Source organism: Schistocerca americana, chromosome 2 (genome assembly GCF_021461395.2).
Source record: "Schistocerca americana isolate TAMUIC-IGC-003095 chromosome 2, iqSchAmer2.1, whole genome shotgun sequence".
Classification (NCBI taxonomy): domain Eukaryota; kingdom Metazoa; phylum Arthropoda; class Insecta; order Orthoptera; family Acrididae; genus Schistocerca; species Schistocerca americana.
In genome coordinates, this window is record NC_060120.1 from 212,012,514 (window position 1) to 212,027,949 (window position 15,436).

The following is a 15,436-nucleotide window of genomic DNA, read 5'->3' on the forward strand; positions in this document are numbered from 1 at the left end:
AGAGGGGGCTTGCCAGAAGCAGACGCCCAAACTAACTTTTGGAAAACATATTTCTAGCCAGAATTCGATTATGAAAATTTGCAATGTTATTCTTAAAAAATCAGTCTAATAAATTACGCAATAAAAAATCGATTTTTTCGCAATTTTGCCCTGCATGTGCCATCAAGATCTGTGAACACATGTTTCACACAGAAGTCACTGAGAACTCTCTGTGAATGTACATTACGAGTTCCAACACGTTGTTATCGGAGGAATGGTGAATGTTTCTGGAGGCCGTCGTACAGAAAACGTCGAGTTAAAAATTAAATTGTGTCCAAATTTCAGAAGGCGTGCTGAGGTGCACAGCGGGCCTGCGCGTGTTGCAGGTCGCACGCTGCCCGTGCCGGTGCCGTGCAGGGTGTGCGGCGACAAGAGCTACGGCAAGCACTACGGCGTCTACTGCTGCGACGGCTGCTCCTGCTTCTTCAAGCGCTCCATCCGCCGCAGGATGCTCTACTCCTGCATCGGTCAGTCCTTCCAAGCTTCGCTCGTTCGCTCTTAAACGCTTGCTTTACACGAGGCGAAACTGCAAAAACTCAGATGCAGCGTTGAAAACAAATGTTGTACGAGTATATTTCCTGAATTTCAATATCTAACGTTGGGATCCAGAAATACATTGCTTTATCTGTAATCTAATTCTAGCGAAAACAGTCTATGTTTCTACCGTGAGGGAGCAATATGTGCAATCTATGGCAACCGTGTCACCTGGAAACATTCCGGTACTGTGCTGTGGGTCATTGCGAGAGTTATGTCGCCTCGGGATGGTTTGGACTAGGGCTCTCCATAAAATATCGCTATATCCATTTTTTGCCAAATTATGTAAATATATATCGACGACATTTTTCCCCAATATATTACACTACTGGCCATTAAAATTGCTACACCAAGAAGAAATGCAGATGATAAACGGGCATTCATTGGACAAATATATTATACTAGATCTGACATGTGATTACATTTTCACGCAATTTGGGTGCATAGATCCTGAGAAATCAGTACCCAGAACAACCATCTCTGGCTGCAATAACGGCCTTGATACGCCTGGGAATTGAGTCAAACAGAGCTTGAATGGCGTGTACAGGTACAGATGCCCATGCAGCTTCAACACGATACCACAGTTCATCAAGAGTAGTGACTGGCGTATTGTGACGAGCCAGTTGCTCGACCACCATTGACCAGACGTTTTCATTTGGTGAGAGATCTGGTGAATGTGCTGGCCAGGGCAGAAGTCGAACATTTTCTGTATCCAGAAAGGCCCGTACAGGACCTGCAACATGCGGTCGTGCATTATCCTGCTGAAATGTAGGGTTTCGTAGGGATCGAATGAAGGGTAGAGCCACGGATCGTAACACATCTGAAATGTAACGTCCACTGTTCAAAGTGCCGTGAATGCGAACAAGAGGGGACCGAGACGTGTAACCAATGGCACCCCATACCATCACGCCGGGTGATACCCCAGTACGGCGATGACGAATACACGCTTCCAATGTGCGTTCACCGCGATGTCGCCAAACACGGATGCTACCATCATGATGCTGTAAACAGAACCTGGATTCATCAGAAAGATGACGTTTTGCCATTCATGCACCCAGGTTCGTCGTTAAGTAAACCGTCGCAGGCGCTCCTGTCTGTGATACAGCGTCAAGGGTAACCGCAGCCATGGTCTCCGAGCTGATAGTCCATGCTGCTGCAAACGTCGTCGAACTGTTCGTGCAGATGGTTGTTGTCTTGCAAACGTCCCCATCTGTTGACTCAGGGATCGAGACGTGACTGCAAGAACTGTTACAGCCATTCGGAAAAGATGGCTGTCATCTCGACTGCTTGTGATACGAGGCCGTTGGGATCCAGCACGGCGTTTAGTATTATCCTCCTGAACCCACCGATTCCACATTCTGCTAACAGTCATCGGATCTCGACCAACGTGAGCAGCAATGTCGCTATACGATAAACCGCAATCGCGATAGGCTACAATCCGAACTTTATCAAAGTCGTAAACGGGATGGCACGCATTTCTCCTCCTTACACGAGGCATCACAATAACGTTTCACCAGACAACTCCGGTCAACTGCTGTTTTTGTATGAGAAATCGGTTGGAAACTTTCCTCATGTCAGCACGTTGTAGGTGTCGCCACCGGCGCCAACCTTGTGTGAATGCTCTGAAAAGCTAACCATTTGCATATCACAGCACCTTCTTCCTGTCGGTTAAATTTCGCGTCTGTAGCACGTCATCTTCGTGGTGTAGCAATTTTAATGGCCAGTAGTGTAATATCAAACGGCAATATCAAGTGCAAATATTTTTATTTTATGTTATATTTTTCACAATTCTCGGTAAATATTTGAAGTTGTTCTTTTGAAATAGTGGTAGAACGTAGTTTTACTTTAAATGTATGAAGGAGTGGCAGAATAAAGGTGCCCGATAGATCCGTCATTCGGTTTCGTAACATTAGGATCACATCCAGTCTTTCTCTTTGACTGTGTGAAGCAAGTATATGTGGAATAAAAGAAGTCCAATTGCACTGCGGGGTGGCGGTGTGAATGGAATAACAAGCTTTCCGATGTGAAGAAGTAGCCACCATTTGCTTGAAAAAAACCTTTTTAGGCAATTAGTGTGCTATTTATTCATATAGACATTCCTCAAAAACAGTTACTGGAACTGATGAACAAAAAACATGGCTCTGAGCACTATGGAACTTCTGGGGTCATCAGTCCCCTAGAACTTAGAACTACTTAAACCTAACTAACCTAAGGACATCACACACATCCATGCCCGAGGCAGGATTCGAACCTGCGACCGTAGCGGTCGCGCGGTTCCAGACTGTAGCGCCTAGGCCACCCCGGCCGGCTGATGAACAAAACTGCAACGTTTAGCTTCACCACGCAATTTTGACACAGCTGGTGTTGACGGAAATGAAAAAAACAAGGAAGTCGACATGAAGTGTTCCGAAGAAATCCTAATGTTACGAAACCGAATGACGGATGTATCGGGCACCTTTATTCTGCCACTTACACGCATTTACCATTGTTAGCAAAGTGGTTATCGCCAAACGTGAACGTGCGTCTTTTTCCTTTCAATTCTTGTTCCGAAGTGGATAAGCAGGCTGATAGCTTGTTGATGTACAGAATATCTAATAAAAAATCAATACTTAAATATACACCTCTAAAACCAAGAACATAATTGCAATGCGATTTTTTTCTTTTTTTTTTTTTTTTTTTTTGCCTGTGCGTCGACATTTTTTCCGTCAACATAGCGACATTTTTTTTCGTTGTGTCGAGTGCCGATAATGATGTTCTTTTAAAAATCGATATATCGTATTCCCGATCATTTTAAAAATATTGACAGTCCTAGTTTCTACAGTGAGGGCAACCGTGTTACCTGGAAACATTGACGTGCTTGTGTCACTACGAGAGTTCTGTTGCTTCAGGATGGTCTGGACAATAGTAACGTACGATCAGAGGCTTCTTACAGACCAGGGATGTTCAACCTGCGGCCGCGCGCCGCATGCGGCCTAAAGCGAGTATCAGCGCAGCCCAAGAAGTGAGTGTCTATCATAAAAAAGAAACCCATAAAATTCTATATATATGAATATGGTATTGGTGACCGTGCAGTTCGTTATAATTAATTTACAATTAAATCAATAAAATGAAATGAATACTCTGAGCTGCATACAGGCGACTATATACGTCAACGGGGACAGTTAAAAATGTGTGCCCCGACCAGGACTCGAACCTGGGATCTCCTGCTTGCATGGCAGACGCTCTATCCATCTAAGCCACCGAGGACAGAGAGGACAGTGCGACAGCGAGGACGTATCTCTGGCACGCTTCCCGTGAGACCCACATTCCCAACATTGATGACCGTGTAACTCGTTAGAATGAATTTACAATTAAATCAATACAATGAAATGAATACCCTTAGCTGCATACAGGCTTTAATATACGTCAATGGGGAATGTTGAAAATGTGTGCCCCGACGGGAACTCGAACCCGGGATCTCCCGCTTCCATGGCAGGCGCTCTATCCATCTGATCCACCGAGAACCCAGAGAGTTGTGTGACTGCAGGGATTTATCTCTGGCACGCTTCCCGTGAGACCCACATTCCCAACTTGTCCCGCACTATATTTGTAGTGCCCCTCCCCATTACACTCATTACTCGCGCCTTTACCGATTCCCGTAAGAGTTCGGGCAACGCCTGTATGCAGCTAAGGGTATTCATTTCTTTGTATTGATTTAATTGTAAATTCATTCTAACGAGCTGCACGGTCACCGATGGTATCTGTTCTTTCGGACATGTCCGAAAGAACAGATACCATCTTTATGTATATATAGTTAAGGCTCATCGGCCATTTCACCATCTTCTGTGCGGATGCACACACATTGCCCGAACTCTTACGGGAATCGGTAAAGCCGCGAGTAATGAGTGTAATGGGTAGGGGCACAACGAATATAGTGCGGTAGTGCGGGACAATAAGTTGGGAATGTGGGTCTCACGGGAAATGTGCCAGAGATAAGTCCCGGCAGTCGCACTATCCTCTGTGTCCTCGGTGGTTCTGCTGGATAGAGCGTCTGCCATGTAAGCATGAGATCCCAGGTTCGCGTCCCGGTCGGGACACACATTTTCAACTCTCCCCGTTGACTTATATCAAGGTCTGTATGCAGCTAAGGGTATTCATTTCATTGTATTGATTTAATTGTAAATTCATAAAATTATTTTTATGTATTTGTTGTTGTGGTCTTCAGTCCTGAGACTGGTTTGATGCAGCTGTCCATGCTACTCTATCCTGTGCAAGCTCCTTCATCTCCCAGTACCTACTGCAGCCCACATCCTTCTGAATCTGCTTAGTGTATTCATCTCTTGGTCTCCCTCTACGAGTTTTACCCTCCACGCTGCCCTCCAATACTAAATTGGTGATCCCTTGATGCCTCAGGACATGTCCTACCAACCGATCCCTTCTTCTAGTCAAGTTGTGCCACAAACTTCTCTTCTCCCCAATCCCATTCAATACCTCCTCATTAGTTACGTGATCTACCCACCTAATCTTCAACATTCTTCTGTAGCACCACATTTCGAAAGCTTCTATTCTCTTCTTGTCCAAACTGGTTATCGCCCATGTTTCACTTCCATACATGGCTACACTCCACACAAATACTTTCAGAAACGACTTCCTGCACTTAAATCTATACTCGATGTTAACAAATTTCTCTTCTTCAGAAACGCTTTCCTTGCCATTGCCAGTCTACATTTTATATGCTCTCTACTTCGACCATCATCAGTTATTTTGCTCCCCAAATAGAAAAACTCCTTTACTACTTTAAGTGTCTCATTTCCTAATCTAATTCCCTCAGCATCACCCGACTTAATTCGACTACATTCCATTATCCTCGTTTAGCATTTGTTGATGTTTATCTTATATCCTCCTTTCAAGACACTGTCCATTCCGTTCAACTGTTCTTCCAAGTCCTTTGCTGTCTCCGACAGAATTACAATGTCATCGGCGAACCTCAAAGTTTTTATTTCTTCTCCATAGATTTTAATACCTACTCCGAATTTTTCTTTTGTTTCCTTTACTGCTTGCTCAATATACAGATTGAACAACGTCGGGAAGAGGCTACAACCCTGTCTTACTCCCTCCCCAACCACTGCTTCCCTTTCATGTCCCTCGACTCTTATAACTGCCATCTGTTTTCTGTACAAATTGTAAATAGCCTTTCGTTCTCTGTATTTTACCCCTGCCACCTTTAGAATTTGAAAGAGAGTATTCCAGCCAACATTGTGAAAAGCTTTCTCTAGGTCTACAAATGCCAGAAACGTAGGTTTGCCTTTCCTTAATCTTTCTTGTAAGATAAGTCGTAAGGTCGGTATTGCCTCACGTGTTCCAACATTTCTACGGAATCCACACTGATCTTCGCCGAGGTCGGCTTCTACCAGTTTTTCCATTCGTCTGTAAATAATTCGCGTTAGCATTTTGCAGCTGTGACTTATTAAACTGATAGTTCGGTAATTTTCACATCTGTCAACACCTGCTTTCTTTGGAACTGGAATTATTATATTCTTCTTGAAGCCTGAGGGTATTTCGCCTGTCTCGTACATCTTGCTCACCAGATGGTAGAGTTTTGTCAGGACTGGCTCTCCAAAGGTCGTCAGTATTTCTAATGGAATGTTGTCTACTCCCGGAGCCTTGTTTCGACTCAGGTCTTTCAGTGCTCTGTCAAACTCTTCACACAGTACCGTATCTCCCATTTCATCTTCATCTACATCCTCTTCCATTTCCATAAAATTGTCCTCAAGTACATCGCCCTTGTATAGACCCTCTATATACTCCTTCCACCTTTCTACTTTCCCCTCTTTGCTTAGAACTGGGTTTCCATCTGAGCTCTTGATATTCATACAAGTGGCTCTCTTTTCTCCAACGGTCTCTATAATTTTCCTATCTTAGCCCTAGTGAGATAAGCCTCTACATCCTTACATTTGTCCTCTAGCCATCCCTGCTTAGCATTTTGCACTTCCTGTCGATCTCATTTTTCAGACGTTTGTTTTCCTTTTTGCCTGCTTCATTTACTGCATTTTTATATTTTCTCCCTTCATCAATTAACTTTAATATTTCTTCTGTTACCCAAGGATTTCTATTAGCCCTCGTCTTTTTACCTACTTGATCCTCTGCTGCCTTCACTACGTCATCCCTCAGAGCTACCCATTCGTCTTCTACTGTATTTCTTTCCCCCATTCCAGTCAATTGTTCCCTTATGCTGTCCCTGAAACTCTGTACAACCTCTGGTTCTTTCAGTTTATCCAGGTCCCATCTACTTAAATTCCGACCTTTTTGCAATTTCTTCAGTTTTAATCTACAGTTCATAGATAATAGATTGTGGTCAGAGTCCACATCTGCCCCTGGAAATGTTCTACAATTTAAAACCTGGTTCCTAAATCTCTGTCTTACCATTATATAATCTATCTGATACCTTTTAGTGTAAAGTTTTTTATGTATAGTTATGACAAATTGAATATTTTATTTGAAGTTTCCGGCGCACGATGATGTTCTGTCATTTCTCAATCCCGTTTTTAACATTTCCGCCCATGCTATACGTGAACCCTGAAAGTCTAGTTCTTATAAACGGCCAATCCGTCAGACGCGCTCGCCTGTTATCTTACGGCTAATTCAATTGCAGCTACGAAACTAGAGATTTAGAGACGTATAATGAAATTAATTTGTGGAAAACATGGACTTGTAAAATTAACAGAAGACGATGCCATTGCCGTCAGAAACTCTCTTTGGTGAAATACTATTCCACAGTACGCCAAGAAAATTTATTGCAAACCAGAAAAACTACACTCCTGGAAATTGAAATAAGAACACCGTGAATTCATTGTCCCAGGAAGGGGAAACTTTATTGACACATTCCTGGGGTCAGATACATCACATGATCACACTGACAGAACCACAGGCACATAGACACAGGCAACAGAGCATGCACAATGTCGGCACTAGTACAGTGTATATCCACCTTTCGCAGCAATGCAGGCTGCTATTCTCCCATGGAGACGATCGTAGAGATGCTGGATGTAGTCCTGTGGAACGGCTTGCCATGCCATTTCCACCTGGCGCCTCAGTTGGACCAGCGTTCGTGCTGGACGTGCAGACCGCGTGAGACGACGCTTCATCCAGTCCCAAACATGCTCAATGGGGGACAGATCCGGAGATCTTGCTGGCCAGGGTAGTTGACTTACACCTTCTAGAGCACGTTGGGTGGCACGGGAACAATCGGACTGCATTGTCCTGTTGGAACAGCAAGTTCCCTTGCCGGTCTAGGAATGGTAGAACGATGGGTTCGATGATGGTTTGGATGTACCGTGCACTATTCAGTGTCCCCTCGACGATCACCAGTGGTGTACGGCCAGTGTAGGAGATCGCTCCCCACACCATGATGCCGGGTGTTGGCCCTGTGTGCCTCGGTCGTATGCAGTCCTGATTGTGGCGCTCACCCGCACGGCGCCAAACACGCATACGACCATCATTGGCACCAAGGCAGAAGCGACTCTCATCGCTGAAGACGACACGTCTCCATTCGTCCCTCCATTCACCCCTGTCGCGACACCACTGGAGGCGGGCTGCACGATGTTGGGGCGTGAGCGGAAGACGGCCTAACGGTGTGCGGGACCGTAGCCCAGCTTCATGGAGACGGTTGCGAATGGTCCTCGCCGATACCCCACGAGCAACAGTGTCCCTAATTTGCTGGGAAGTGGCGGTGCGGTCCCCTACGGCACTGCGTAGGATCCTACGGTCTTGGCGTGCATCCGTGCGTCGCTGCGGTCCGGTCCCAGGTCGACGGGCACGTGCACCTTCCGCCGACCACTGGCGACAACATCGATGTACTGTGGAGACCTCACGCCCCACGTATTGAGCAATTCGGCGGTACGTCCACCCGGCCTCCCGCATGCCCACTATACGCCCTCGCTCAAAGTCCGTCAACTGCACATACGGTTCACGTCCACGTTGTCGCGGCATGCTACCAGTGTTAAAGACTGCGATGGAGCTCCGTATGCCACGGCAAACTGGCTGACACTGACGGCGGCGGTGCACAAATGCTGCGCAGCTAGCGCCATTCGACGGCCAACACCGCGGTTCCTGGTGTGTCCGCTGTGCCGTGCGTGTGATCATTGCTTGTACAGCCCTCTCGCAGTGTCCGGAGCAAGTATGGTGGGTCTGACACACCGGTGTCAATGTGTTCTTTTTTCCATTTCCAGGAGTGTATAACATCAGTCGTGTAAATTTGAAACCGTTTTTTATTACTGCGTATCGATTTGAGTCGATCGTATTCAGTGCTAAAATAAAATAAATATATACAAAGTCAAACCTAAACGATGAAAGCACAACCATAAGTGTCAGTTTCCAACAGAGAACACGGATTTTCACAAATTTAACATACAGACCAAGATTACGTTGTGTAGACTACGCAGCTAAGCTACATGTTTGTGGCGGACGCCATCGGCGCCCTCTTTAATGAATACATTTGCGATACAGAGTATTTGTTTGTTCTTTAGAAGACAATAGGTTGTACACGGATTTATATTAAATAAAATACAGAACTAGACAATTAAAAATATATTGTCATAAAAACATAGCTCAAGATAATATGAAAGCCACTGGCGCTAAGCCGGCCGGTGTGGCCGAGCGGTTCTAGGCGCTACATGCCGGGACCGCGCGACCGCTACGGTTGTAGGTTCGAATCTTGCCTCGGACATGGATGTGTGTGATGTCAATAGGTTAGTTAGGTTTACGTAGTTCTAAGTTCTAGGGGACTGATGATCTCAGATGTTAAGTCCCATAGTGCTCAGAGCTAACTGAACCACTTTTTTTTTACTGGCGCTAACTAGGTTGTCGAATGGAGTTACAAAGAATTTCGAACTGCTTGTGTACCAACTGAACTGTCGTTTCTAGAAATACTGTATGTGTTAACGAAATCATGATATCATCAATGGAACTGTAACAAACTTTTAAAATACATGTACTTCTTATAAAATATCTTGTCCACCTGTAACTGAAAGCCAAAACAAGATCACACAACTATGCTCTCTGGCGTGTCAAATCCAAATAAATCTATTTCAATGTCATTTTATAAATTACTTACACGACAGTGAGGAAAATTTACTCACTCTTTCAATAGACTAATATCTATGACAAGGACAAACTGTTTTAAAAGTATTTACTTGCAGATGCTGAGCACTAGATGTATTGATATATTGCTTTAGTATAAACATTTGACATTAACATCATGGAAAGCGAGCATTATCGGATCTGCAAAAATTACCGTAACATCAGATAAAGTTAATCTCTAGAAGTTAATTTATGACTTGGTAACCTACAATCGTTGCCTTGGGTGCAACACGTTAGGGGGCTTTAAACTACCCTTCGGTGCCACAGTCAGACAAAAAGTGGTGTGCTTTAGATCTATAATGTTTATTATAGACTCACTGGTCGGGTGTATGATCAAAGCACAACTGTAGAAGCTATAGCATTTGATTGGGAACGAAAGAGTCATATCGATAAGTACAAAACCACGCAGAAGCGCAATCTTTTATACTATTTCATTAAATAAGTGGAAAAACCGGCTCAAATTGAATTCACTCTGTTCATTTAATAAATTTTACTGGTTTGTTTTCTTTTCCGTATATATCACCAATTCTTCTGGAATATATAACCATAAGCCTTTATCTGCTGTGTGCGTTACATTCACACTAGGTCTGTCCTAAATTTCTGCTATGATATGCTTGGTTGTATTTAAATGTTCATCTAATGCTGTGCGGTTGGAAATTGCGTAGCAGTGTCCTGTACAGCGTACATGAAACGATCTGCCTATCTGTCCGATATACACATATTTGCTTTCACAATCTCAGCAACTGATTCTGTGCATTTGAAAAATTGAAATTTGTGGTAAGGTCTTATGGGGCCAAACTGCTGAGGTCATCGGTCCCTAAGCTTACACACTGATTAATCTAACTTAAACTAACACGCTAAGGACGACACACGCACCCATGCCCGAGGGAGGACTCGAACCTCCGACGGGGGGACGAGGGGGGGGGGGGGGGGAGCCGCGCGGACCGTGACAAGACGCCCAAGACCGCGCGGTTACCCCGCGCGGCTCCGTGCATTTAAGACTCACTGTTGTCTCAAGGCATTTCCAAGAAAATTATTTGTCTGAAATGCGATTGTTCCATTCAGTCCAGGAAAACATCTTGCTGTGGGTTCACTTACAGGACCCTTATACGTGAGTGTTGTGTATCTTTTCTTCACGTCGACACAAATTGTGTAATTGTTTTGCCCGCTTATCGTTTTTTCTTTACACTGAAATATAATTTGGTCATGTCACGTTTTTACGGCCTTGGCGCAGTGGTAACACCGGTTCCAGCCAGAACACCAAAGTTAAGCGCTGTCGGGCTGGGCTAGCACTTGGATGGGTGACCATCCGGTCTGCCGAGCGCTGTTGGCAAGCGGCGTTCATTCAGACCTTGTGAGGCAAACTGAGAAGCTACTTGACTGAGTAGTAGTAGCTACGGTCTCGTAAACTGACATACGGGCCGGGAGAGCAGTGTGCATCCAGTGACGCCTCTGGGCTAAGGATGACACGGCGGCCGGTCGGTACCGTTGGGCCTTCATGGCCTGTTCGGGCGGAGTTAAGTAATGTCACGTTTTTAATAACCCTTTCTTAATGCAACGTCCTTAATACTAGAGGCAGTCAAATGAAAACCGAACACCCGCCACTTTGGGACCATGGAATGGTTCCTTCCCAAAGTAGTGATCACACACCTTAAGACATTTATCCTGCTGAGAGACGACACGATCAGTTCCTGTAGCGCAGAACGAGCTCGGCCGCTGACAGATCCACAACTGCACCAACTCTGCGCTTTCTCGTCCGAATGAGACCGACGTTTACGCATGTCTGTCTTCAGGTCGCCAATTATGTTAAAATCACACGTTGAAAGATCTGTGCTGCAGTGTTTCCCAACCAAGTCGCTGAAGCGTAGCCTTCGTCCGAGCCGCGCGGGATTAGCCGAGCGGTCTTAGGCCTTGCAGTCATGGACTGTGCGGCTGGTCCCGACGGAGGTTCGAGTCTTCCCTCGGGCTAGGGTGTGTGTGTTTGTCCTTAGGATAATTTAGCTTAAGTAGTGTGTAGGCTTAGGGACTGATGACCTTAGCAGTTAAGTCCCATAAGATTTCACACACATTTGAACATTTTTTAGCCTTCGTCCGATTGTCTGTGTGCGGACGAGCGTTATGTGCAACAGGATGATTCCGTCCGACAGCATTCCTGGGAGTTTTGACTTTACGGCAGGCCGCAGTTTCTGCATAGCGTCTTCATAGCGCTGCGCATTGATTGTGCTTCCACAGTCGGAGAACGCGACCAGCAGAGGGCCCCAGCAGTCGAAGAAGAAGTTCGTCATGACTTACCTGAACTTGGGTGAGCAACTCTGGATTTCTTTGGCGGGAGAGATGTGGGATGTTTCCACCGCTTGTGTTGCACGATAACGTCCGCCCCCCACCCTGCCAGTTGGATTAAGGCTACGCTTCAGCGATTTGGTTGGGAAACACTGCAACGTCCTACGTACAGCCCGGATCTTCCATCGTGTGATTTTCACATCTTTGGCGACCTGAAGAGAGAAATGCGTGGACGACGGTTTCAGCCGGACAAGGAAGTGCAAGAAAGGATGTGGTTGCGGATCCGTCAGCGGCCGACCGCGTTCTGCGAAACGGGAATTGGTCGTCTCCTCTCCCAGTCGGATAAATGTCTCAACGCGTGTGGCGACTACTTTTGTTTGGAATCATTCCATGGTCCCGTTATGGCGGGTGTCCGATTTTCATTTGACAACCCCTCATAGTATGAAGTTCCTTGGCTCTTTTCTCATTTGTAAAGGGCAACGGAAACATCTTGTGTAACGATGAGCAAAAATGTGCCTTTTAATTTAGTGTCAGTTGAGTGCAATCCTCCCAACAGTTTTTCCTGGATACGTAGCTCATGCCTGCATTTGCTAAATTTGTTGCTGTGGAGAAGAGTTTTAAACTTACGTTCTTGAATATTTTTTAAACAATTTTAGTTGTACAGGCCAACGGCCTTGCCACAGTGGTAACACCGATTCCCGTCAGATCACCCAAATTAAGCGCTGTCGAGCTGGGTTAGCACTTGGATGGGTAACCATCCAGTCTGCCGAGCGCTGTTGGCACGCGGTGTGAACTCAGCCCTTGTGAAGCAAACCGAGGAGCTACTTGCTTGAGAAGTAGCGGCTCCGGTCCTGTAAACTGATATACGGCCGTGAGAGCGGTGTGCTGCTGACCACATGCCGCTCCATCTCCGCAGTCAGTGACGCCTGTGGGCTGAGGATGACACGGCGGCCGGTCGGAACCGTTGAGCCTTCCAAGGCCTGTTCGGACGGAGTTCAGTTTTAGTTGTACTGGCGTGGCTATAACTGAAGTGCAGCTACCCACAGGGGTCGAGTGTGGGCTGTAATTATCGTGTGGCAGCAAAACTTCGCAGATATTCTAAAGCGTTAATGAGGAAACGATTTACGTTGGACAAAAATTAGTTACGATCGTGGCCACTAGGCGCAAATCTGGCTTTTTGACTGCAAGAAAAACGTATAGAAATGTTTCCATATGTAATGGATCAGGAACAGGACGTGGGCAGAAAAGGCCGAACAAGTGAGAAAGGCATAAAGTTGTCTTCATCATTAACCACCGTTATAAATGTGTTCAATATGAGTACCGGAGACGTCGAAGAGATGCTGCATCCGTTAAACGACGTGATCGACAGTTGCTCGCAGCTGTTTTGGTGGAATGTGAGCAACGTGTTCCTGTATACTGGCCTTCAGACCGAACGTATCCCTGGTAAATGCTTTCTTTTAAATAACTGCAGAGCCAAAATCACATGGATTCTGATCAGGTGATCTTGCAGATCGTGCATATGGGAAACCTTTGGAGATAATGCATTCGCAGAGGTTGCATTAAGCAGATCTTTCTGTGGGCGAGGGACAGAAGGTGTTGCCCCTTCTTGCATGAAAATAGTGGTTTCCACACAGTTGCGGTCTTCCAGAGGAGTAATCGCATCCTGTACAAGGAGGTCTCGATAACATGCAAACGTCACTGTACGCCTGATAGGCCCTCTGCGTGTATTCTCTTCTAAGAAGAACGGACCGAGAATAAAGGTGCTTGTGGACCCACACCACACACAGTTACATACGGCGAGTACAATGACTCTTTGTGCACAACACGTGGTTTAACAGCACCCCGAATTCGGCAGTTCTGTCTATTCATTGCACCCTGTAGTGTAAATTGTGCCTCGTCATTCCATACAATATTGTCCGGGCATATCTCATCAGCTTTGATCCGTGTCAGAAACCGAAGAGCATATTCAGAACGTTGCTGCTGATCATGAGATTTCGGCTGTTTGCACTGTCTGAAGCTTGTATGGGTACCAGTGAAATACAGACCGCAAAACTTTCTGTGCTGTAAACCATGGGATGGACAATTACCGTGAGACTGGACGAACATTAGCACTACCCCGGGCACTTGTTGCATGGTCAGTTACGGCAGTAGCTACCTTGGCAATAGCTTCCACCGTGATAGGACGCCTTCCTCTTAGAGATGCCACACCAAGCTCCCCAGTGTTTACGAATTTCATTATCATCTTCTTTAAACAATTTAATGGCATCAGTCCTCTACTCAGACCTTTCAGTCGACGATAATCTCTCAGTGCAGCACTGTAACTGCTGCCGTTCACACAAAACAGTTTCACTAACAACGCACGGTCTTTCGTCTCGATAGCCGTATTTTCACTCGTGCTATGACTTGTTGAATGACAGCATGGATGTCATACCGTCTTACAAACAGTGTAAAGCACCAGACTTGCACCTGGTGGCCACAACTGGAACTAATTTGTTTTCCAGCGTAAATAGGTTCCGAATTAACGCATAAGCGTATCTGCCAAGTTTCGCTGTCATACGATAACTACAGCTCGCACTGGACCTCCGTGAGTGGCCGCACTCTAATTATATCCACCCGGTACAGTGTCCCCCGCCTTGAGATATCATTGACATCCACAAGAAAATCGTATTCTCTTTATTAATGACATTACGAAGGCACTCATAGCCTCACTTCACTGTGTTGGCGATATCGAAACAACTAATTTACAGACTAAAATCGCGTAAAACTGCCACCTGGAAAACCTATATTCGATTGGGCTAGCACAATCCATTCAGACCTAACATGTGAACATGACAGGGAAGAATGGTTTTCAAAATTTGATTCTTGTCTTCCGAAAGTTGTGTGGCATCGTAGTGAACGATGAAGGCTAAGATCTCTAGATACAGTATCTGACTTAGCTATATCAGCAGCCGAAAGAAATGCAGTATTATTACGGAATCACTCGCGGAGTTTCAAGGACACAACGCTTTCCATAGAGTCTAGGCTCACACGCGTACCCAGACGGTAAAGGTTCTATTAACACAGCGCTTGCGCTTTCTTCGTCGATTTCGTCTCTATAAACTGGTACGCAGCGGCTGAGTGCTTCAGTGTGCGTGCGACTGGAATGTTTTTCGAGAAAGATGAGTCCACGCGTTTGGGGTTAGTTTTGATCTTTTTTTAAATAACCGTTACATTCACGGATTCAGATGTACTGAATGAATCGATTGAGTTAATTAATTAATAGCTCTACGGAAATAACCAAAGTTCAAAGACTTGAGAGTTACCATTTCTACTGTCTACGCGGTCGGTAAAAATTAAAAAAAAAAAAAGAACAAATTCCGGTCATCTTCTGACCTATTTAACAGTCGTAATGAGGAGTTTGCTAAATTTTATTAGTGTGGGAAAAGTATATAACTTTCTTAATTGGTGTGATTCTCAATTTATTTTT

The 15,436-nt window shown here is 45.3% G+C and overlaps 1 protein-coding gene and 1 non-coding gene across 2 annotated transcripts in view; one reads left to right on the top strand and one right to left on the bottom strand.

Moving 5' to 3' along the window:
- The first annotated feature begins 253 nt into the window (after positions 1 to 253).
- The window catches only part of LOC124593899 (nuclear receptor subfamily 2 group E member 1), a 90,505-nt gene continuing 75,322 nt past the window's right edge, over positions 254 to 15,436 (top strand). Inside the window, exon 1 of the mRNA XM_047132249.1 lies at positions 254 to 506. Coding sequence (XP_046988205.1) covers positions 254 to 506 — 253 coding nt within the window. The remainder of the gene's footprint in view (positions 507 to 15,436) is intronic.
- Positions 3,746 to 3,819, bottom strand: Trnaa-ugc. The gene has a single exon. It is a non-coding gene; the product is annotated as a tRNA-Ala (tRNA).